General features: G+C 47.7%; 1 protein-coding gene across 1 annotated transcript in view; it reads left to right on the forward strand.

Moving 5' to 3' along the window:
- The first annotated feature begins 21,395 nt into the window (after positions 1–21,395).
- The window catches only part of SLC2A4RG (SLC2A4 regulator), a 32,002-nt gene continuing 31,159 nt past the window's right edge, over positions 21,396–22,238 (forward strand). Inside the window, exon 1 of the mRNA XM_063296881.1 lies at positions 21,396–21,872. Coding sequence (XP_063152951.1) covers positions 21,522–21,872 — 351 coding nt within the window. The 5' untranslated portion in view covers positions 21,396–21,521. The remainder of the gene's footprint in view (positions 21,873–22,238) is intronic.

Here is a 22,238-nt window from a genome sequence, read left to right on the forward strand (position 1 = left end):
ACCTTGATCCAATAAACCAACTTTATATTCCTCCCTTTTACTTCTAACAGTCTTAATGTTTAGTTCATTCAGATATTGTCATAGGATTTAACTTCTCTTCTTCTTTGTCCCATCTCACAGAGTTCTTCAAGGCTTTAACAAGCCTCTTTTGTACATCCAGCAGGAAAGAATTATCCAGGTCACTCTCTTGGTTTGTCATTTGTATTTCCCTTTTAAATTTTAAAGCCTCAGCCAGTTTCTTCTGTAGATCCAGTGAAACATCCTTTTCTAAGTCGTTCTCTTGGCCTGTCAGCTGTAAATCCACTTTCAATACCATCTCTATCTTGTCAGATAAAATGTGTTCTACATCTGTAATTTCTTCAATAACATCTGTCCATAGGAGCAGACACCATTACTGACATCGTTGATACTGTGGCTATTATTTTCTGATTCCATTCTTCAAAATCTTCAGTATTCTTATTGTTAGAATATTTTGCGACATTTTACAGGCTGGTGAATCTTTTCTCTACCTAAAAACTTTAGTCCCCTCTAGTTTCCAGTTTTTGAAATCATGAAATTGCATATCTTTGCTTTATCCTGTAAAAACCAAAACAGAATCTATTTCCCATGAGAAGCTGTTTGTTCTTTATAATTAATTCCAAAATCTTATTGTAAAAGTTTCAACATTCCAATCTTATCTGGACACTTAGTCCGTTTATAACTTTCTAAGATCAAAATCTTATTTAGCTTTTTGCTGTTTATTTCAGATTCTTTACATTCTTAAGCTTATGATTAAATTTTTCATTCAGGCCTGAAGGTGGACTCACCTGGCATTTTCAGACTTGTTGGTCTGAAGGTCTCTAATAGCTTTAAGATAGTTAATAGGTAAGTTTCGAAAGTAATAAAAAGTGAGGTTTGCGAATTTAGTGTCCTTTAAAACACTCTGCCATGGCTGTGAGCAAGATGGCCAATCCTGTCGTCTCCTGGCATTCAAACTGGGGGAAAACCAGTCCTGCGGTCTCCTTGTGAGGAGTGGCTGTCCAGACCTCATGTGGGCAATCTCACATTTTCTTATCCAGAGAGGTTCTGAGGAGCCAGTTTACTCACCTCTTCCTTGGTCTTTTCTGCAGTCGTTGGCTCCACTTTCACCAAGCCATCTTCAGTTCACCATATCTCCCCCAGAAGTCCTCTCCCTTCTCTGTTTCCTGGACCAAGTTTTATATGAGTTATGGTTCTTCCTTGGTGGCTAAATAATGTATATTGTTGTTCCTTTAGTCTTAATCCTATTAATGTTAAGACATTTGTAAGACACTCAGGATCAGTCCTGATTTCAGCAGATTATCAGTTTAGGAAATACATGAACCCAGCAACCCACCTCCACGTCCATTTTCTAAGCCAAAAGTTCCATAATTCAAGTGTATTTGCTTTGTTGTGCACTTTCTCCAAATCAACAGACTTCCTCTTTCATTTTCACGCACTTCTCGTTGCGGAAAAGCAGAAATCTGGTCTGTACAGCCCATGCCCGCCACAAAGCCACACTGCGCTTTCTGAATATTGCTCAGTGGCCCCTCTTTAGCCCTCTCAATCCCAGGGATGCTTAACAAACTGATCCCCCTATAATTTTTGTATTCACTCTTTGTCATTTTCCCCTAGCATACAGGAGCGATAAAAAGGTTCTTCCAATTCTCAGACACTGATGCAGTCTTTGCACACCAGGTTAAACAAGCGGCCCATCCCTTCGATGAACAAACAACATCCATAGATAAACACTTGTTCCATTAGACCATCTACACCTGCAGCCTTACTCTTTTCCAACGTTCTCACGGCGTTTCTGACCTCCTTTTCATTATTTTTTATTGCTTCCTAATATTTGCAGCACTTGTTTCAATTCCATTCTTTGACATATCACCATCAGTCCCATACAAATCTCTAAATAATAATAGATACAGTTCTTGACTTACGACCATTCAGCGACCATTTGAAGTTATAACAGCGCTGAAAAAAGTGACTTACAACCAGTCCTTGCACTTATGACCGTTGCAGCATCCCCGCAGTCATCTGATCAAAATTCAGGCATTTGGCAACCGGCATGTATTTATGATGGTTTCAGCATCCTGGGGTCACGTGATCACCATTTGAGACCTTTCTAGCTGGCTTCTGACAAGCAAAATCAATGGGGAGCTGGGTGATTCACTTAGAAACCATGTAATTTGCGTAATACAAAAAATGTAAAATTGGGTGCAGTCACATGATGCCTCACTTAACAACCACACTGCTTAATTATGAATTTTCCGGTCCCTATTGTGGTCGTAAGTCGAGGACTACCTCTTACTCCTTCCAGCAGTCTCACCCCATATTCTTCCATCAGTTTTATTTCCATTTTCTCTGTTAAGGCTCCTTGCTTAGCCTTCGTCCTCCACTTCACATAATGCCCCATGTAGAGAATGTTGCACTGGTCTAATTGGGAGGGGACTAAGGCATGAATGTCCGTGGCCACTGCCTCCCTATCTAGAACGGGCACCAGAGATGCACAAGATGTATTTGTCAAAGGCTCTTCTCAGTGCAGCTGCCACCTGCTCCTTAAGCAGGAAACCACCAGTCCAGGGGGATTGCCAGATTGTGCACCAACTCTGCCTGGGGTAGCGTAACCCCTTTCAGAGTTAACAATAGAAAAGCACTAGATCTGGGGGTGGGGTCTAAAACTCACAGCCAGGGTGGAGCCAAAGCTGGTTCTTCCCCATCCAGGCCCAGCTGCTGACTTAAGGCCTGGAGGAACATGGCCCCATGCCTGCAGATTAATTCAGTAGCCAGGTTAGTGTCTGGTGTGAATGCAACTACTGGAAAGCAGTTGCAATGGCATATAACGATGCTCAAACGCTGTACTTCCAAATACATGGTCTTTCAGGATGAGAAGAGTAAAGTCTTCCCTGATGGCAAATCAGCAAGGAACTAAAGAAACTAGACCTCTCTTCAGGGTGGAAGGATGTACCAGTTTCCTCTAAACCAATGTTTCTCAACCTCAGCAACTTTAAGATGTGTGGACTTCAACTCCCAGAATCCCCCAGCCAGCCATGCTGGCTGGGGAATTCTGGGAGTTGAAGACCACACATCTTAAAGTTGCTGAGGTTGAGAAACACTGTTCTAAACCAATTTTAGGGCTTCTGATTTGATTCAGGGTGCTAAGGAACTGCATCCCAAACTTTCGAGAAATCAAACAGAAAGGAACAGGGAAAACTCTGCTGGCACTTTAGGCTAGCCACCACCAGAGGGTGCATACAATCTCCTTTTTTTTTTTTAATTGTATGGCACAGCAGTTCAGTGTTCATGCTGCTTTTTTTTCTTGCTGGGAAACCCTTGTGAGGTCCAGCAGCCAGATGTGTGGACTGTTTAGCCGTGGGAAGTCACGTTGCCCGGGGTGCAGCACGAGGAGGCTGGTCTGCGTTGCACCGAGTTGGGCTGAGAGGGAGGGACTGGCCCAAGGGCACCCAGCCAGCTTCTAGGCCTCAAGCGGGACTAGAACTCACAGACTCCTGGTTTCTAGCCCAGCGCCTTAACCACTAGACCAAACTCCTAAAATAAGCCAATGGCTCCAAATACTGAGGACATCCTGTTCACCCTTGAATTTTTTACATTTGAATTAAAACCGTTTTTTTTCCTCACTGTAGACATTTTAGGGTCAGCAGTCCCAACTCAACCCTAAATCCACTTCTAATCTCTACTCGGAACCAGAGATCCCTCAGGTAGTTGTGCCTTCAGTTGATCCCATGTCTACCTTACAGGGTGGTGGGAAGGCAATGAGAGTTGATCCTTGCGGGAAGGCCCAGATGTGAGCATTGAAAGTGGCGCACGGCTGTGCAAGTATATTCAGATGTCTGTCCAGGGGTCCAGGTGGTCCTTGACTTACAACCACAGTTGAGGCCAGAATTTCCATTGTAAGCTGTTGTGGTTATTAGTCGAGTCACCACGTGACTGGACCTGATTTTACAATCATTTTTATGATGGTCATTAAGCGAACCACGGGTTAAAGTGAATCACTGCGGTTGTTACGCGAATCCAGCTTCCCCAATGGGTGCTTTTTGCTGGAAAATAGCAAAAAAGTTGTAAAATGTGATGACGTGACCACAGGACGCTGCAAACGGTCGTAAATGCGAACCAGTTGCCAGGCACCCAAAATGCAATCATGTGACCATGGGGGGGGGGACATTTTGCGATGCTCAGAAGAGCTTTGCAGGCCATAAAGCACCCATTCCAAGGCTGTTGTAACTTCGGACCGTCATTAAACAGTCGTAAAATGAGGACTACCTGTACTCTACAACAGTGTTTCTCAGCCTTGGCAACTTGAAGATGTGCAGACTTAAAGCCCCAGAATTCCCCAGCCAGCATGTTGGCTGGGGAATTCTGGGAGTTGAAGTCCGCACATCCTAAAGTTGCCAAGGTTGAGAAACACTGCTCTAGAGGCCTGGTTTACAGGGAACTGAGCATGGAATTGCAACACAATTTAATTAGAAAACATTGGGCAGTTAATCTTCAGCCTATGACCCATGTGGATCAGGCCCATTCCTTTGCACACATTCAGTGGCATTCCTGCAGGACCACAGACTGAGGTTGAATTTCTGTTCAGGTTTTGGGGGAAGACATCCTTTCCCATTCAAATTATATATAGGGCCCAGCGGTCAGTCAGGATCACCACTTGCAAATTATGGATATGTCTCTAACCTCAGTACCCATGGACTGGGAAGGCCACATGCATTGGTGCAACAAGAAGGCAATGTGTGCAATGCGTTTATGCACACTTTAATTCCAGAAATAAAGTGGGAAAGTGTAGCGCTTAAACGTCTCTCCAAAGAAGCAATTTTAGTTTCTTTTTCATTACCATACCTGTTGTTCTACAGGGCATGAGCAACTTAAAAAAGGGGATTATGGTCCACCAATTGCCCACCGTAAGGGGTAGGAGTATGGGGGAAGAATTGCCTTGTTAAAATAGAATGACTTTTTCTAGAACTCATTCGTGTCATTCTTTCTCTATAAGAAATATAATAATAATAATAATAATAATAATAATAATAATCAGGAGCACCCCTTGAACACCACTGGCATTGGCAAAATCACCATCAGTCAATTGCAAAAGGTAGCTTTATTGGAACAGTTTACATCCCATGATGATACCTTTAATATTATTTTTGTAGGTTATTTTGTAAATATGTTATAATTTAACAACATCGGCCTATCCCAGGTCCTTGAGAAGGCCTCGATAGGTGGGCAAAAATGCCAAATCCAGTCTAAACATCTGGCTGGCTGTGTGGCCAACCATAATTTAATTTTTATCCCTTTTTTTTATATAACTCAAGGTGGCAAACATACCTAATACTCCTGCCACGTGTTTTCCCCAAAACAACAACCCTGTGAGGTGGGTTGGGCTGAGAGAAAGTGATGCGTACCTGATTTTCTTAAGTGTTTTGGTCTAAGCTTCTGAGCCACTTATTCACAAACCCAAAGCAAGTCGTCTTCCCTTCTCCCAGCCAATCCTGATAGGTTTAATCAACTGCATCAAAAAAAAAAAGGGCTGATTGGGGATAACCAGAGATGTATCTGTAATTTGGGAGAGGGAAATGCTCTTGCAACAAAGAATCAGAATTGAATAATTTGCTCCCCACAAATTCTGTGGCTTTCCAACAAGCCATATTTCTCTTAAGTTGAAATGACAGCTGAAAAGAATTTCTTTCTGCTGAGCTAAATACAGGTAGTCCTTGACTTAAGACCACTTGTTTAGCGACCGTTTGAAGTTATGATGGCGCTGAAAAAAGTGACTCACAACCGGCCCTCGCATTTATGACTGTCGTAGCGTCCCTGCAGTCACATGATCAAAATTCAGGTACTTGGCAACTGGTTCACACGGTTGCAGCATTCCAAAGTCACACGATCGCCATTTGCAACCTTCCCAGCCAGCTTCTGACAAGCAAAGTAAACAGGGGAAGCTGGATTTGCTTAATGACCTCAGCAAAAAAGGTCATAAAATCAGGTGTGACTCACTTAACAACCACCTCACTTAGCAACAGAAGTTCCAGTCCCAGTTGGTCATAAATCAAGGACTCCCTGCATATTCCTTCATCCTGGAAAAAGGCTTGGAGGTGAGATTTGTTGTTAAACAAAACAAAATAAGCAAAACAAAATAAAACAGAAGGGCCATGAATGCAGTGCCTTCCTACACCAACCTGCAGGGCTTAAGTAATTGTAAGAACTCCAGGTAATTTAAATCATGGTGACCTAATCCCTAAAAAAAGACAGAAAGCAGGGGATATAGGTGGAAATTGTAGCTCCATACTGCATGGGGATGTTTTCCCCCTCTTACAATATCGAAACATGGGGTTAAAATGCAGTTGTGGAAGCCATGGGAAAATGGGTCACAACCTGTTGGCCAATAATGCAACACTTGGGGATTTTTGCTTGAAAATAGGTGGGTGGGAGATGGCCCTGCCATGAAAGTCACAAGGTGGAGGAATCATCAGGACATTGCTTTTCCTCTTCCAGAATCCTAGAATTTGGTGGCTACCACCAGATGGGGAGGATCCCAGGCTGGCCAAAGGAAGCCTGTCTTTAACCACACAGAGCTAAACTGCGGAACTCACTGGCACAAGATCTGGTCCGGGCTGCCAAGCTGGAGGATTGAAAAGGCGATCTGCAAAAACAGCTGCAGTTAAAAGCTGCCACTGGATGCTAATCAGGATGGCAACACACAGTGGGGTTTCCTGCGGGATTTCCATGCACAATTCATGTCTTCTCTGCTCCTTGCTATGTTGAACTCTTCCCACAACCCGCCTTTCCTGCATTCACCTTTTGGAATCCAGGTCACGGGCCCAAAACTCCAGACTCCTGATGCTGATGTTCTGGCAGCATTGATTTGGGGCATCTTGGCAAAGTCACGCCAACTCCCTGCCACCACAGGGAGGTGGGAGGTGAGAGCAGAATCTCTGTCCCGGATAGTGGCATGCTGCTCTGTCTGAAACAGCATGTGGGGCCACGAAGTGGCATTTCCCTCTCTACAGATACACTGGCACAGAAACATAATGGGATTGCGTGCAGTTTGTTCCTGGGGGCGTGATCCACAAGCGGTCCCGTTTCATCTCATGAGCAGGACTGCACCTTTGGGAAACCACGTGGTCTGGATCAGAGGGCGGAACTTGCTGCAAGATTAACTTGAGATCCATCCACCGTAATCTCCACTCCTGTCTGTTGCATCCTACCCACAAATCAAGGGTTCATTCATTAACTCGGTTAAGCTTGATGAGCGCACCCAGCTGAAGTATTGGGGAAATTCTGCATGTTAGACGTGTGTTAAACTGGATTTTGCAGGGCCTAGAGCAGTGTTTCTCAACCTTGACAACTTTCAGATGGGCGGACTTCAACTCCCAGAATTCCCCAGCCAGCATAGAAGGATCCCCAGAAACGGATCTGACTCTGAACAAGGGCATTGTGAGGATGACTAGGGGTCCTGGCGTGGTGGCCAAATCATCATCCACAAGGACTCCAGGTTGTAGGATTTGCAAGACAAAAATGCAACGCATTTCCAGAGTCTGTTTCGTGAAGAAACTGCACTGCGAAATGGCAGTGGGAAATACCTGAGCTTTCCTCTCGAGGTTTATTAGCCTGACTGGGTGATTTTACAAGCCACACAACGCTTGGCCATTTAGTCAATGGCATCTTCTCATTACCGCGGGAACATAAACCACAACTTAGCCAAGTGGAGATGGTTGTTAGAGGCAGGGGAGCAAGGTCTAACAAAAGGTGAGCTGTTGATGAAGGTTTTTGTTCAGCGGGAGGATAGTTTAGTAAGAAATTGGAAATGTGATATTATCCCAGATGCCAAGGAATGGTTGTTGGAAATGTGTGGTTCGTCTGTTTTGGAAAAGGCAGTATTTTCTACTAATCAAAGGATGCGCAATATACATTACTATGGCAAAGATTTTGTGATATTTTTACAATAATATTTTGTACTGCTCATATTATAGTGATGAATTCATTGGTATGCCAGTGACTACTGATAAGTGTAAAATATAAGGTAATTTTTTTTCCCCTTTCTTCTTTCTTTTCTTTCTTAGTTTGTATTTTTATTTTTCATCATGGAGAAAATCTATCCGTTCGTTGCTAGGAGTCGAAAATGACCGGATGGCACATAATCAATCAATTTTTTAGTTTGTTTGGGGTTGTCTTTTTTCTAATGTTTTAATTTTTTTTTAAAGATTAAAGATTGTTTTGTGAAAAAAAATTAAACAAAAGAAATTACAGCCCAATTCAAACACACCTGGAAACCCTGTAAATCTTCCGTGCATGGAAGGCTTTTGAGATCTGGGAAAGGGCTGCCCCTGAACCTTTGATCCTGCTCCCCCTCCACAACCTCCATGTGCTTTGGACTTTGAGAGCCATCTTGCCAGCCAGCAGAATAGTCCTCTCTCAGAGGGGCTCTAATAAATCATGCACCAAACAGGGGGTTGGACTAGATGACCTCTGGGTAGACCTTCCAATTCTGGAATTCAGTACGAACCCACTTCCAAAGGTATGCCTGTACCACTTAATATGCAGGGGGGTGGATTAAAACCCCCAATCTGAAGCCAAGCTTGTCATGAAGGATCTAAGAGAGAAAATAACAATAAAGATATTATTTATCTTTATTTTTTTTCTAGCCAGAACTCCAGTCCACATCAACGGAAGGCAAGAGAGGGACCGAATGTGGAAAACTCCCAGGCTGAAAAACCCAGGTTGTGGAGAGCCTGAACAGCTTTCTGTCCTTTGTATTGGGAGCTCTTGTGAAACTCCTGTATTTGCCATTGCGTAATATTTAATTTTTTTTTTAAAAAAAAGCCTGATCAGCGTTTTTATGTCAAAGATTAAACAAGAACTGTAAAGAGGAAAAAGGGGGGCAGGCTGGTTTGCTTGATCATAATTGAAGGGAAAAGGGAGAGTGGGGAAAATCAACGAGGAAAAGCCACAGAGGGGTTGTTCTTCTGGTGGTGCAAAATCTGCCTTTTTAATTCTCTTGGCAAGAAATTCATGGCTTGCTGGCGGATTGCTCTTCTCCCTCCCTCCCTTGTTAGTTATCTGCCTTTTCCCCTAATATTAAGGGCAGGAAAAAAAAGTTTGTACAACTTTCAAGCCCAAGAAATAAAGCTGTTGTAAAACCTCGGAGAAGGCTGGGGACGATGGGAAGCCCAGCTATGTCAGAAATGCCCCCTAATTGTGGGTTGTTGTTGGGTTTTTTTGCACGTAGATGAACATGTGCAAAAACCAGGGGGAGGCCTGCCCAGGCACCTCTTTCTAAAACGCCCAGGAAGCCCCAGGATTTCCACTCCGATGCTCGCTCACTGCCATTTCTGCTTCTGTGCCAAGGCGTGGAGGACGGCCTGATGCAGAGACCCAGAAAAGGAGTTAAGACAGTAATCTAGTTAAGGGTGTTGGACAACAGCCCTAGCTGGGTTTTTTGTTTTTTGTTTATTTATTTAAAGTTGGGGGGGGGAAATCAAAATATAGCAAAAACCCAAAATACACTTAAAAAAACACACACACATGAAACAATCTGTAAACTTTAAAAACAGATAGAAAAAGGAAAAAAAAACAGGCTAGGAAATATATATAGACACACACACACACACATTTTTGTATATAAAATAAAATCATAGATTTTTTTAAGAGTGTATTTCTGTGTATAAAAAAAATTCCCTTCTCACCCCTATGGGTGGCATGTGTCTTCCTCAACCTCGGGTCCTCCACCAGAGGCCTGGGAGTTTGAGGGTCCTGCACAGGATCTTGGCTGTTCCCAGCATTGCACTCTTCTGGACAGAGAGCTCTGAGGTTGCTCACTGGTTTACTAATAAATACCATGTAATCAAAGGCAGATGATCCTCGCTTACCAACCACTTGTTTAGCAACTATTCAAAGTTATGATGGCGCTGAAAAAGTTGGTCAGTCCTCAAAGTTGCGGCCATTGCAGCATCCCCACAGTCACATGATTGTGATGCAGACCCTTGGCAACCAGCTCACACTTATGACAGTCCCAGAGTCCCAGAGTCAATAGACTGTTATTTTTGACTTCTCTGCTGGCTTCCAACAAGCAAAGTCAATGGGGAGGCTGGCAGGAGGTTGCAAGTCGCTGTCATGTAAGGTCTTCACTTAATGACCGACAATGATTCACTTAATGACTGCAGCCAGGGCTGCTGAAACTGCCGTCCCTAAGTGCTGCGGTCATGTGACATCATGTTTTATGATTGCATCACTTAGTGATGGAAATTCCGGTCCCAATTGATGTCATTAAGGGAGGACTACTGTATTGAGAAATTGGAAAAGGGGATGTTAAGGAATGACTTTTGGAAATGTGTACCTTATCCCTCTTGGAAAAAGCCATATTCTCCACTAATCGAACGATGAAGCAATATGTACCACTTTGGCAGAGATTTTATGGCATTTTACAATATTTTGAGCAGCGTCAGTTGTGCCCGCCTGACATGCTTAGCCAGGCCAGTTCCAAGCCTGGTGGCTGCCTTGGAGAAGAGGCCGGGCTTGGCTTGTTCCTGGTGGCTGAGCGCATTGGACACACCTGGCTTGCTTGGTGAGCTGGTGGGCCAAGGGAGCAAGTAACCCCAGAAATTAATTAATTTCTGAGAGAAATTATTTCAGTCACCAGAGATGCAAACAGCAGCTCTTCTGCGCCCTCCGTTGCTGAGGAGAGAAAAGAAATGCTTGGAGAAAAGTCGCTGTTCCAACTTCCCACGCTGTCTCAGGAATCTCCAGGTCTGGCCCCCAAACGCATCCGGTCGGGCATTTGAACAAGCAGAAATGCGGAGGTGCTGCTGGATGAAGTTTGCAGTGGTTGGTTCAACCATCTCCAATGTGCAGGGGTGTCTGCAGAGTTGGTCAAAAAAGTCAAGATGGAGGCCATGACGGTGCAATTGGAGCTCCACCCATTTTCTGCAGGGTGTGGTCCAAAAAGTCAAGATGGAGGCCACGACGGCGCAACCGAAGTTCGATCACTTCAATCTCAGCTTTGTGGCCTCCATCTTGAATTTTGGGACCACACCCTGCGGAACCTCCTGGAACTAGACCTAAAAAGTGCCCATTTGTCCAGGGAACACCTTGAAAGGAAAAGGTCCAGCAGCATCCACAGCCAAAATGTCTGATAGACTTGAAATCTGATCCTGACTGGGGGCGGTTAAACTGGATTAAAATGGGTTTATCTTGGTAGAAACTCAACCCTGACATTGGCAAGCTGTGTAAACCAGGCCATTGTGCTATGTAATGTTATGTGTTTTGGCATCCTCCAAACCAGTGTTTCTCAACCTCGGCAACTTTTAAGATGTGGGGACTTCAATTCCTAGCTTGCTGGCTGGGGAATTCTGGGAGTCGAAGTCCACATATCTTAAAGTTGCCAAGGTTGGGAAACACTGCTCCAAACTCTCAGAAATCCCCCATCCTAATGAATTTGGAGGGCAGGAACTTCAGGGAACATTGTCCTGGGCTCTAGTCTGCAACCTTCCAGATGTTTGCAGTACTACGACTCCCAGAATCCCTCACCACTGGCAAGGCCTGATGGGAATTGCAGTTCAGCCACAGCTAGAAAGCAAATGATTTCCACCCCCTGGAAGAAGGCAGCGTCATCCAACTGTGTGAGATTCTCCATAAACTGTACCAGTAAACGGTAAGATAATACATGAAACAATAAATAACAATGAGGGTCTTGACTAAAACTAAACATGGGCATAATTTAACAGTGGGGAAAAAATAAGAACAACTGTAACAACATGAGATCTCGGTTTTTAAAGAAAGCCTTTACCAGAAGCAAAAAGTGACATGTGGCAATGACATTTTAACAGGAAGCGTACCGTTGCTTTAAATTCAGTAAATCATTTTTAGCTCTGGTCTCTGTGGAATTTGTTAAGTAGGAAGCTAGTAAAAGCAAAAAGTCTTGAAATAGTGTGTAGGGTCCTTAAATAACATTTTACAAAGACAGCAATTCCTTCCCCCACAAGTAGAAATGCAAGTGGGAATTGGCACATCTGAATGCTCCTCCGAGAAAGCAGATTTCTTGCACATGCTAACAGTACATGTAGTCTTTGACTTACGACCATTCGTTTAATGACTGTTTGAAGTTACAACAGTGCTGAAAAAAGTGACTTATGACCAGTCCTCGCACTTATGACCGTCACAGGGTCCCTTTGGACGTTTGGTCAAAATTCAGGCACTTCACAATGTGATCACCATTTGCAACCTTCCTAGCTGGCTTCCAACAAGCAAAATCAATGGAGGAAGCCAGATTCGCTTAATGACCGCGGTGCTTATCGACCACAGCAATTCACTTAATGACCGCAGCAAAAAAGGTGGTAAAATCAGGTGTGACTCACTTAACAACTACATTGCTTAGCAACAGAAGTTCCAGTTCCAATTATGGTCGTAAGTCGAGGACTACCTGTATGTTGGGGAAACGGATTTCTCCCTCCACTGTGGATGTGCATTAGATTTCCTGTAACCCCAAACTGGAAATATTCTGAATGTGGCTTTTCTGTAGCCTGTTCACCGCACATTCCCATTTCATCCGGCTAGGAGAACAGAGGAATCCAATGGCTGTTTGCACAATGCGCTGAGCCAGGTCAGTGCCTGGTTAACCTTTTAAGTGCATTCCCCAAACAATTTTAAGATTATAATCCCAAAACTTGGTAAAGTTTAGTTAGCTTAATGGGTTGTCTGAAGCCAGAGCTTTCGGTTAATTTGTCCTTCAATGTGCAACAGGTTAGGTGCGTGGCATGAATCCAGCCATAGTGGTTTACCATTAGTGAAATTCACACAACCTGCTTAACATGGTTTTCTAATTAATCCATTTTCTGAGTCGCATCACAAAATAAGCAAAGGAACCAGGTTTACACAACTAACTTGGCCCTCCGTTCCTTCCTGGGCATTTTTGCACAACTCGCTGAATTATTGAACCCACCACCCACAATTTATCCTAGTTTGTTTTGGGAGAACCTAGGCCAAGGTTAGTTTAGGGCTCAAAAATGTTCTGTGAAGCCAGCCATTTGGGTTGCTGGAATGATCATGGTTTGGTGAGCCACGCATAAGTGCATTGTGCAAACACAGCCACCAGGAGGACAGAGAAAATGCACTTTGGGTGCTCAGAGGTCACATCCTGTGCCAGCTCTTTGCGGGTGGCATCAAGGACAGCAAATGCTGCAGAAGCAAGAAGAAGCAAGGGGTAGAAAAGTGAGTGGCAAGAAACAGTCCAAAGTAGCAAGGCAGGTGGGCTGTTGGCATGTCAGCCCCTGGACTTGGAAACCGGATCGACTTCCATTTGGATAGGGGACCACCAGGAAATCCTACAGTGTATGCTTCTCTTGCCAAGAAAACTACACCTATGTGTCGATGAACTCCCCAGGCCCCACCTAGGAACCTTAGCTGAGCTGGAAAAGGTAAGCAGGGTCAAACTTGGTTAGTAATTGGATGGGAGGCCACCAGGAAACCCAGGGGTTGAAAGTAGACTGGGAAGTGTGGTGGCACACTCCTTCCATGTGGCTGCTAAGAGAACTAATGGGTGTATCTACGGAATTGCCAGCTGCACAAGGAGACTTCCTCCCTTGGCAGAGGCAGCGGCAATGCTTTCCTAGTGCAGGGTGGGTGGGGGGAGGTCTTTGGCTGAGGGCAAGACGCAGAGATTCGGGCCCTTCAGAAACATAAAAGCAAAGTAACTGGGGGGCAGGGGAGGGATAATGAGTTGCTTAAACAAGGAAAAAAAAACATTGGCTTTGGTCTCAGCGAAGGAATGGGTCTACCGTACTTAGATAACAATTCTTAATTATTAATCCGATTTGCTGGCGGAGGAACTGCGGCCTCTGGCTCTTACTGAGACTGGGCTGGGTTCAGAAGAAGAGATGGATAAGCAGCAGGCTATCTTTTTCCTTGCAACGTTGGTGCCCCCTCCCCAATTCTGATAACGTTCCCACCCCTTTTAAGGGCACGTAAGCGACAGGCTGAAGAGAAGCCAGGCGCACGTCTTCTGCTTGCCTTCCTATCCCAGCGAGAAGTCCTTTTGCGTATCTTGGAGCCCCAAACGACAGAAATGTTCTTGGCAGGGTGGTCGGGGGACAAGCAGAACAATTTCCAAAGGAACTGGGGAATATGGATGTCAATCTTTCAATCAAGGGTCTAGACCTCATGACTGGGGAGCTGTAATGGGGCTGGCCGAGAGCAGCTAGCTTGGCACTGAAGCTGAAAGAGAGGCGATGGAAAGATTTGAGGGGGGGCCTGGAACATGCAGGAGCTGGCATGGAGGATCCTCCCAGGACTGTAACCCCTTAGTCTCAATGAGTGATTATTGAAAGAAGGTGCAGGTGGGCTGAAAACAGCTGAAAAACAAAAGAAAAATTTTTGCAAGTTCCAAAATACAGTATAGTGTTAAAAACAAAGGTACTTCCCTCCCCGCTTAAGAAAAATGGAAAAGGTGGGCCCTGCAATACGCTGGGGGCCTGCTCCATTCTGCATTACTTTTTCTGCCACTCCCCCCTTTCCAAGCCAACCATGGGGGGCTCGGCGATGCACTTGTGGGTTTCTCGCACCAATCCAACCCCGGCTATGGGCAGGTAGGTGGAATAGCTGATTTGCTGCAGCTTTTCGACCATAATCTGCTTTCTCTGGGACTGGTGTGCATTAAAAGCATCTAGTCCGTGAATCCTGTCTACAGGCTGCCCAAATGGGTGTCAAGGAAGGTGAAAACTGTCCGGTTTCTTGATCCCCTAAATGCAATCCCCACCCTGATTTTAATGATACTGGCACTTGAGAAATTAGCAAACCGTACAGGCTGCCTTCATACGATAGGAAAGCCCATTTAATAGGAGATGGGTGCTCGTGCTTGAAAGATTTCTTCATGGTCCCTGGACCACAAAGCCTTTAGCCCAGGGTTCCTCACCCTTGGTGACTCTAAGCTGTGCGGACTTCAACTCCCAGAATTCCCCAGCCAGCGAATTCTGGGAGTTGAAGTCCGCACAGCTTAGAGACGCCACGGGTGAGGAACCCTGCTTTAGCTGAGCCCATCCAGATCATAGTTCCCTGATCTATAAGCATTTGGCTACCATTTATTTTACTGATTTATTACATCTGGGCCTGTTGCAATCCAATAAACCTCGGCGGTGTCCTTTACTGACCCACAAACAGAGGTGACACATGAGCGAAACTACCATCATCGCAGGGGAAGCCCGGCTGGATTTAATCTGCTGGTTGTCCAACACCCCGGTTGAGCGTAACATATTTATTTCTTTGCGGTCTATTCTGCTTTTCTTCCAGGAGCAAAAGACAGCATTTTTCTTGGCATGACCCTGCAAATTAGGTTGGGCTTAGAGGGAGGGTTAGGGACGCGGGGGCGCTGCGGGTTAAACTGCTGAGCTGTCGATCGGAAGGTCGGCGGTTCGGAACCGCGCGGCGGGGTGAGCTCCCGTTGCTCGTCCCAGCTCCTGCACACCAAGCAGTTCGAAAACATGCCAATGTGAGTAGATCAATAGGTACCGCTTCGGCGGGAAGGTAACGGCGTTCCGTGTCGTCATGCCGGCCACATGACCCGGAAGTGTCTATGACAACGCCGGCTCCAAGGCTTAGAAACGGAGATGAGCACTGCCCCCTAGAGTCGGACACGACTGGGCTTTACGTCGAGGGAAACCTTTACCTTTACCTTTAGAGGGAGGGACTGGCCCAAAGTCACCCTGTGGGCTTCCATGGCTGAGAGTAAAACAGAACTGGGGTCTCCCAGGTCCTTGTCCAACATCTTAACTAAAACAGAACCTAAATAAAATTTCAGCCAATAAATCAATATATCCATACAATATGACAAAGTTCCTAGATTCAAAAAGCTGGTAGTGACATTTTAAGGCATAATCTGCTCAATGGAGGGACCCAGTTTCTAGCAGATCAGTCTGATGGCTGTCCAGCCTCTGCTTGAACGCACCCTGCAAGACGATCCCCCATCACCCTTGGCCTTTTCTTCCACTGCTGAATCGCTCTTGCTGTTCAGAAGTTTTTTCAGATGGAATCTGCCTTCCTGGGAATTAAATCCAGCCTTTTGTGTCCTGCACCCCGGAATGGGAGGAAACAGCTCTGACATTCAATATCATTTCAGGTATCTGAAGGATGCTATTATAATATAGAGAGAGCCAGTTTGGTGTCATGGTTAAGGCACCAGGCTAGAAACTGGGAGACTGTGAGTTCTAGTCCCATTTTAGGCATGAAGCCAGCTGGGTGACCTTGGGCCAGTCACTTCCTCTCAGCCCTAGGAAGGAGGCAATGGCAAACCACTTCTGAAATCTTGCCACGAAAACTGCAGGTACTTGTCCAGGCAGTCTCTGAGAATCGGATATAATTGGATTAAAAAAAATTATAATATACATTATAACCCTCTTCTCTGCCCTAAACCTATCTAGCTCCTTTGGTCTCTCATCACAAGACAGATTATGGACACCTTTAAATATAGGAAAAGTGAGTACTGCAAAGGAATGACAATATTGTTAATAGTTAATAGTTAGTTCATAGTTAATAGTGGTTAAGGCAACAGGCTAGAAACCAGGAGGCTGTGAGTTCTAGTTCCGCCTTTGGCATGAAAGCCGGCTGGGTGACCTTGGGCCAGTCACTCTCTCTCAGCCCCACTCACCTCACAGGGTTGTTGTTGTGGGGAAAATAGGAGGAGGAAGGAGTATTAGGTATTTTCACTGCCTTGAGTTTATTTATAAAAATAATAAAGGTTGGATGGAAAACAAACAAACAAACAAACAAATGTTGCAGAATAAGAAAGGCAAAAAAAAGGGATATTCTGGGGGGTTTCTTTTGAAAAAGGGGGGCCAATGTAGGGCTTCAGCAGAGCCTCTTGGACACTATATGCAATCTTCATAGGCTGGATTAGACCCAGGGCCAGGTCTCTGCCACGCCTGCCCTAAACAATGCAAATCATTTTCTAGGTTTACTACCTGAACTTTCTAAGCCCCCGCTTCCTTTTCAGGAAAGGCAAACAGCTTCACCTTTGTTTTTAACGAGGTCACAGAATTACAGCCAATAAATGCTTGAAAAGCAAGATTGGCTTTCAACTCTTTTTATTTGTTTATTACAACATTTGCATACCCTCCTGGCTTTCCAAGGCTGAGGGCGATTTGCATTCTAAAATAAAATCTCAACACAAATAAACACTAAATAGCCCAAGCCCAGCTTTGCCCCCCAAAACCCATTGGAAAGGGGTGGGTTTTCATAGCTCAGCATGAGGGTCCCACTACTGAACCAATCAGAAGTCAGGCCACTGCAGTTTGGATCAATGGCAATTTCTGAGTTGTCTTCAAGGGCAGCCCCACGTAATGTGTGGTGCAGTAGTCTAGCAGTGATGTGATGCAGCGTGAGTCATTGTTCTACCAGCTGAAGCTGGGTAAAGGCCCTCCTGGCCACAGCCTTCCTTTGGTGCTTGAGCATTAGCCACGAGTCCAGGAGGACCCCAAGATGCAGGCTGGTCCTTTAGGGCCCTGCAACCCCATCAGAAGAAACTGGGGGATGGAGAACAAGCCAGACTGAACACTTACGCAAGGCCATCCCCTCTGGATCTCCGAAGCACCCCTGGTCCAGCCTTGGGTGGGGATGCACAGTTGAGTACCATCAGCATACTGATAATATCTCCCCAAACCAAGAGATGACTTCACCTAGCCAGAATCATGTAGATATGAGTACACGCCACCTCACTTTACAACTGCATTGCTTAGCAACAGAAATTCCGGGCTCAGTTACCGTTGTTAAATGAGGACTACCTGTATCTAAAGAGAAGCAAGCCATGCAGTGCTTCACAAGAAGGCCAGCATCAGGCTTCCAATCCTCAGTCTTCACAGGAAGTCCAGGGTACTGAAGACCACCAGGAGGCCTGATGGAGCATGATGGATGCATTACTTCTATCCCATCCTCCAAGGCTCTTTCTGACATGATAGGCTGAAGGAACTGGGGGTATTCAGGCTGGATAAAAGATTTAGGAGACATGATAGCCATCTTCATCAAGGGAAGCTCCCAGGAAGATGCTCAAGAACGCTTTTCTGTGGCCACAGCAATTTGGACCAGACCTAACAAATATAAATTACAGCTATCTTTCATTTAAGGAAACACTTCCGGAAAGTAAAAGCTGTCCAACAGTGGAACAGTTTGCCTGCAGAGGTTGTGGTTCTCCATCTCTGGAGGCTTTGAAGAAGAGGCTAGCCCACTGTTTCTCAACCTTAGCAACTTTAAGACAGGCGGACTTCAACTCCCAGAATTCCACAGCCAGCCATGCCAGTTGAAGTCTGCCAGTCTTAAACTGGCAAGGTTGAGAAACTCTGGGCTAGACAGACACCTCTCATAGATGGCTTAATTGGCTTTCCTGCACAATGCAGATGGCTGGACAACATCAGTATTTCTCAGCCTTGGCAACAACTTTAAGATGGGTGGACTTCAACTCCCAGAATTCCCCCAGCCAGCAAGGCTGGCTGGGGGAATTCTGGGAGTTGAAGTCCACTTATCTTAACATGGCTGAGAAATTGCAAAACACTGATCTAGATTCATCAGACATTTGGAGCAGTTTATCTTCACTGGCCCATCCCTTCTGTGGAGGTCACCCAAGGCAGCAAGAGACGTGTGAGCCAGATCCAGATTTGCAAGCATTTCAACGCCAGTTTCCCAGCTTGTTTACACTAAAGTCCAATCCCCAAACACATTTTTGTCATCTTTTCTGATGCTGTTTCTCAGTGTCCAACTGCCTGCCCCCCAACTTGCTTTGGTCGTCCAACTTGTCGAAGGGCAGATCCAACCCACACAGCTCGAGCACATGCGTGGCAGCTCCACTGTACATCCTTCTCCTTGGGATAGCAAAGGTTATCACAAAACGCACAGACCCCCCGGGACCCAAGGATGGGCATGTGCCCTCCAGTTCAGCTGTCAGCACACACGGAGCAAAGAATTTATTTATTTACATTTTGAATTTTGTCACCGCCCATCTCACTCAAGTGACTCTGGGCAGTTTACAATAAAACTAAAAATACATACCGATTAAAATACAATAAAAACAGTATTTCTTAAATATAAAACATAAAATCCAAGATGGGCATGCTAAAAAGTCCATATAATTCACGGGGGCATCTTCAAGGTGCTAACCACCCCCAGGGTTGGTTATCCCCCCTGCCCCAAGCGGAAGGCTGGGAGAGAGGGGGCCTGCCTCAACTCTGGGGGGAGAGGGTTCCACGGGGCAGGGGCCACGGCAGAGAAGGCTCTCTTCCTGGGCCTCGCCAGCCTCTCGCGGACGGGGTCCGTAACAAGCCTGCACTGCCCGACCAAGTGGGATATGACGGGGGTGAGGCGGTCCCTCAGGCAACCTCGCGTTGTAACTTCTGAGCATCTTCATCAAAAGCCAGAAGTCTCTCCCACATGCACACTCTGGAAAGCCATTCATACCACACGGTAACAATCCATTTAACGCGTTGCCTTTCCCACAAAAAACGTGAAAATCCTCTTACACAACCCAGTGATTAGCATCACACCACTTTCCCAGTTGGTGGGTGGAATTTGTCATCCAAAAGAGGATCAGGCAAGTGGATTCCTTCCTCCCAAGGAAATTTGGGTGCTTTTTTCCCATGTTGGGTCTTCTCAAAGGACACCTGTAGCTTTTCAAGATGCTTTCTGGAATCCTGGCTTGGAGTTACTGTAGTGCTAGGAAGGGGGCAAAAATGCTTTCCAGGGCTTTCTCCTCATTGCCCTGACTTGATCAGAACACTAAACAGGTAGTCCTTGACTTATGACCACAATTGAGGCGGTTATTAAGTGAGTCACACTGGATTTTACAACTTTTTTGCCAGTCGTTAAGCAAATCACTGTGGTTGTTAAGCAAATCCAGCTTCCCCCATTGACTTTGCTTGTTGGAAGCCGGCTGGGAGGGTTGCAAATAGCAATCACGTGACCCCAGAATGCTGCTACTGTGTGAACCAGTTGCCAAGCACCTGAATTCTGATCATGTGACCACAGAGTCACTGCAACAGTACGAGGACCTGTCGAAAGCCACTTTTTTCAGTGCCGTCATAACTTCGAATCATTGCTAAACGAATGGTCATAAGTCAAGGACTACCTGTAGCTGTGTGGTGTTGCTTCGCTTATAATCCAGAGGACAAGTTTTCTAGTACCAAGTTGGAATAACTTCCATCTTTGGCTTCAACTAGATTGGTGAGGAATTTTGCTCCATCTGCAATGGTGAATTCTGACCGAGACTGCAAATGTCTCAGAGCCTTCACAGAAGGGGACGATCTAAGACAATGTTTCTCAACCTGGGCCACTTTAAGTTGTGCGGACTTCAACTCCCAAAATTCCCCCAGCCAGCATGCTGGCTGGGGGAATTCTGAGAGTTGAAGTCCGCACAACTTAAAGTGGCCCAGGTTGAGAAACACTGGTGCAGTCGAACCATATGCACTGTGCAGGAAAGCTGGGGAATTCTGGGAGTTGAAGTCCACCCATCTTAACGTTGCCAAGTTTGAGAAACACAGATCTAAGGAAAACTTTCCACTGGAGTTGCCAGGACAATGCAGTCTTATTTTTAGCCTTTCACGCCGCAGGTATGGATTACTTCATGCTCCCCTTTTTAGGAAGTGCGGGAGAGGCAAGACTCTCCTCGCAAAAAGGAACAGGCCGGGGGCGAGGTTCTGCTTCAGACTTCTGCTTGATGAGCTTGCTTTCTATGCGCAGGGGCTGGAAGAAACGACGGCCCAGACTCGGATTTAGGCGATGGTTCGAAAAAATGCATTAAAAAAGAATTCAGAATTCGCATCGGAGTCGCCGGCGCGGGGCTTCCGTTCCGAGCAAACCACCCCCGCCCGCGGCGCGTCTGGGGCTCCTTCCGACGAGCAGCCGCGCCTCCTGGTTCTGCAGCGCGCCAGGATTCCTGCCTCGCCGCCCCCGTGGTCGGCAGCCTCCGCCCGGCGGCCGCCCCGCCGAAGATGGCCGCTGCAGACCGGCGTTCCCCGCCCGAGGCGAGCCCGCCGCTCCGGCAGCGGCCCGGCAGCCCAGCGGGACGGCGCCCCGCTCAACCGCGCAGACCGGGCGGACGAGGCGGCGGCGGCGGCGGCGGCGGCGGCCAACCCAGAGCGCGGCGACTCGCTCCCCCCCGCCGCCTCTCTTCCCTCGTTCGCGATTGGCGACGGCGGCTGGCCAATGGGCGCGCGAGCCGGCTCCGGGCAGCGTTCCACTTCGGAATGTTGACACAGCGCGCCGGCCAATGGCGTGCGGCGAAGGCGGAACGGAGGCGATTTCCCCCCCGTTCTCTTTTTCTTGTGGCAACCCGGCAGCCGCCGCTCGCCCCAGCGCCGGGGGGGCGGGGCGGGCGAGGGGGCGGGGCCCGGCGGGGAGCGCCGCTCGCTGGAGGGAAAGTCGCGGCGGCGGCGGCGGCGGCGTGCGGGGCTTCACCCTGCGCGGCTTCTGCCCCTCCGCGGGGAAGGGGGCTCGGCGCCCCGCCGCTCATCCCCCGCCCGGCCGGCCGGCCGGCCCGCGCCATGGACCCCAAGCCGCGGCTGTTCAAGCGCGCCGCCTCCCCCGGCGGCAGGATTTGCTCCCCGCCGCCGGGCTTGACGTCAGCGGCCCCCTGCTGCCCTGACAGCAGCCCCCCGGCCGCCGGCTTGTTCTGCGGGGTGGTCGCCGCCTGCAAGCCGCTGCCCGCCGCCGCGCCCGCCGCCTCTTCCGCGCCCGGCGCGGCGGCGGCCCGCAACGCCGTCTACACGGTGCTGGTGGAAGATCCGGCGTCGCTCCGGAGGCGATCCCGGCGCAGGAGCTGCGAGGACGGCGCCGGCCAGAGAGCCGCTGCGGCCGGCGGCGGCGGCCGAAGCAAAGTCCAGCTTCTGCAAAAGGTAGAGCGCGGCCGGCGCGCGCCTCCCGCCCCGTCCGTCCGGCTCCCGGCCTTGGCTGTCGGGCGGCCGCGGCGAGGAGCGGGTGGGTGTGTCCCGTCCAGGCCTGCCGCGGCGGGCGGGCGGGCGGGCGGGCTGACAGGCGCCGTCCTCGCCAAGTTGCCGAGCGCGAGCGGGGCGGCTCGGCGGGCGCTCCTTCCCCGGGAGGCGCGGGCGAAGCGGGCTGCGGGTGGCACGTGGGAGGGGGAGGCGGGCAGGGGAGCGCCGGAGCCGCTCGGGCACCGGCGGGGGCGGGCGCGGCGCGCGGGTGTTTCCCCCCCTGCTTCGCGGAGACGGGCGGGGGCGGCGCGCTGGACGGGAGGGGCGGGG

This window comes from Candoia aspera, chromosome 3 (assembly GCF_035149785.1).
Source record: "Candoia aspera isolate rCanAsp1 chromosome 3, rCanAsp1.hap2, whole genome shotgun sequence".
Taxonomy (NCBI): domain Eukaryota; kingdom Metazoa; phylum Chordata; class Lepidosauria; order Squamata; family Boidae; genus Candoia; species Candoia aspera.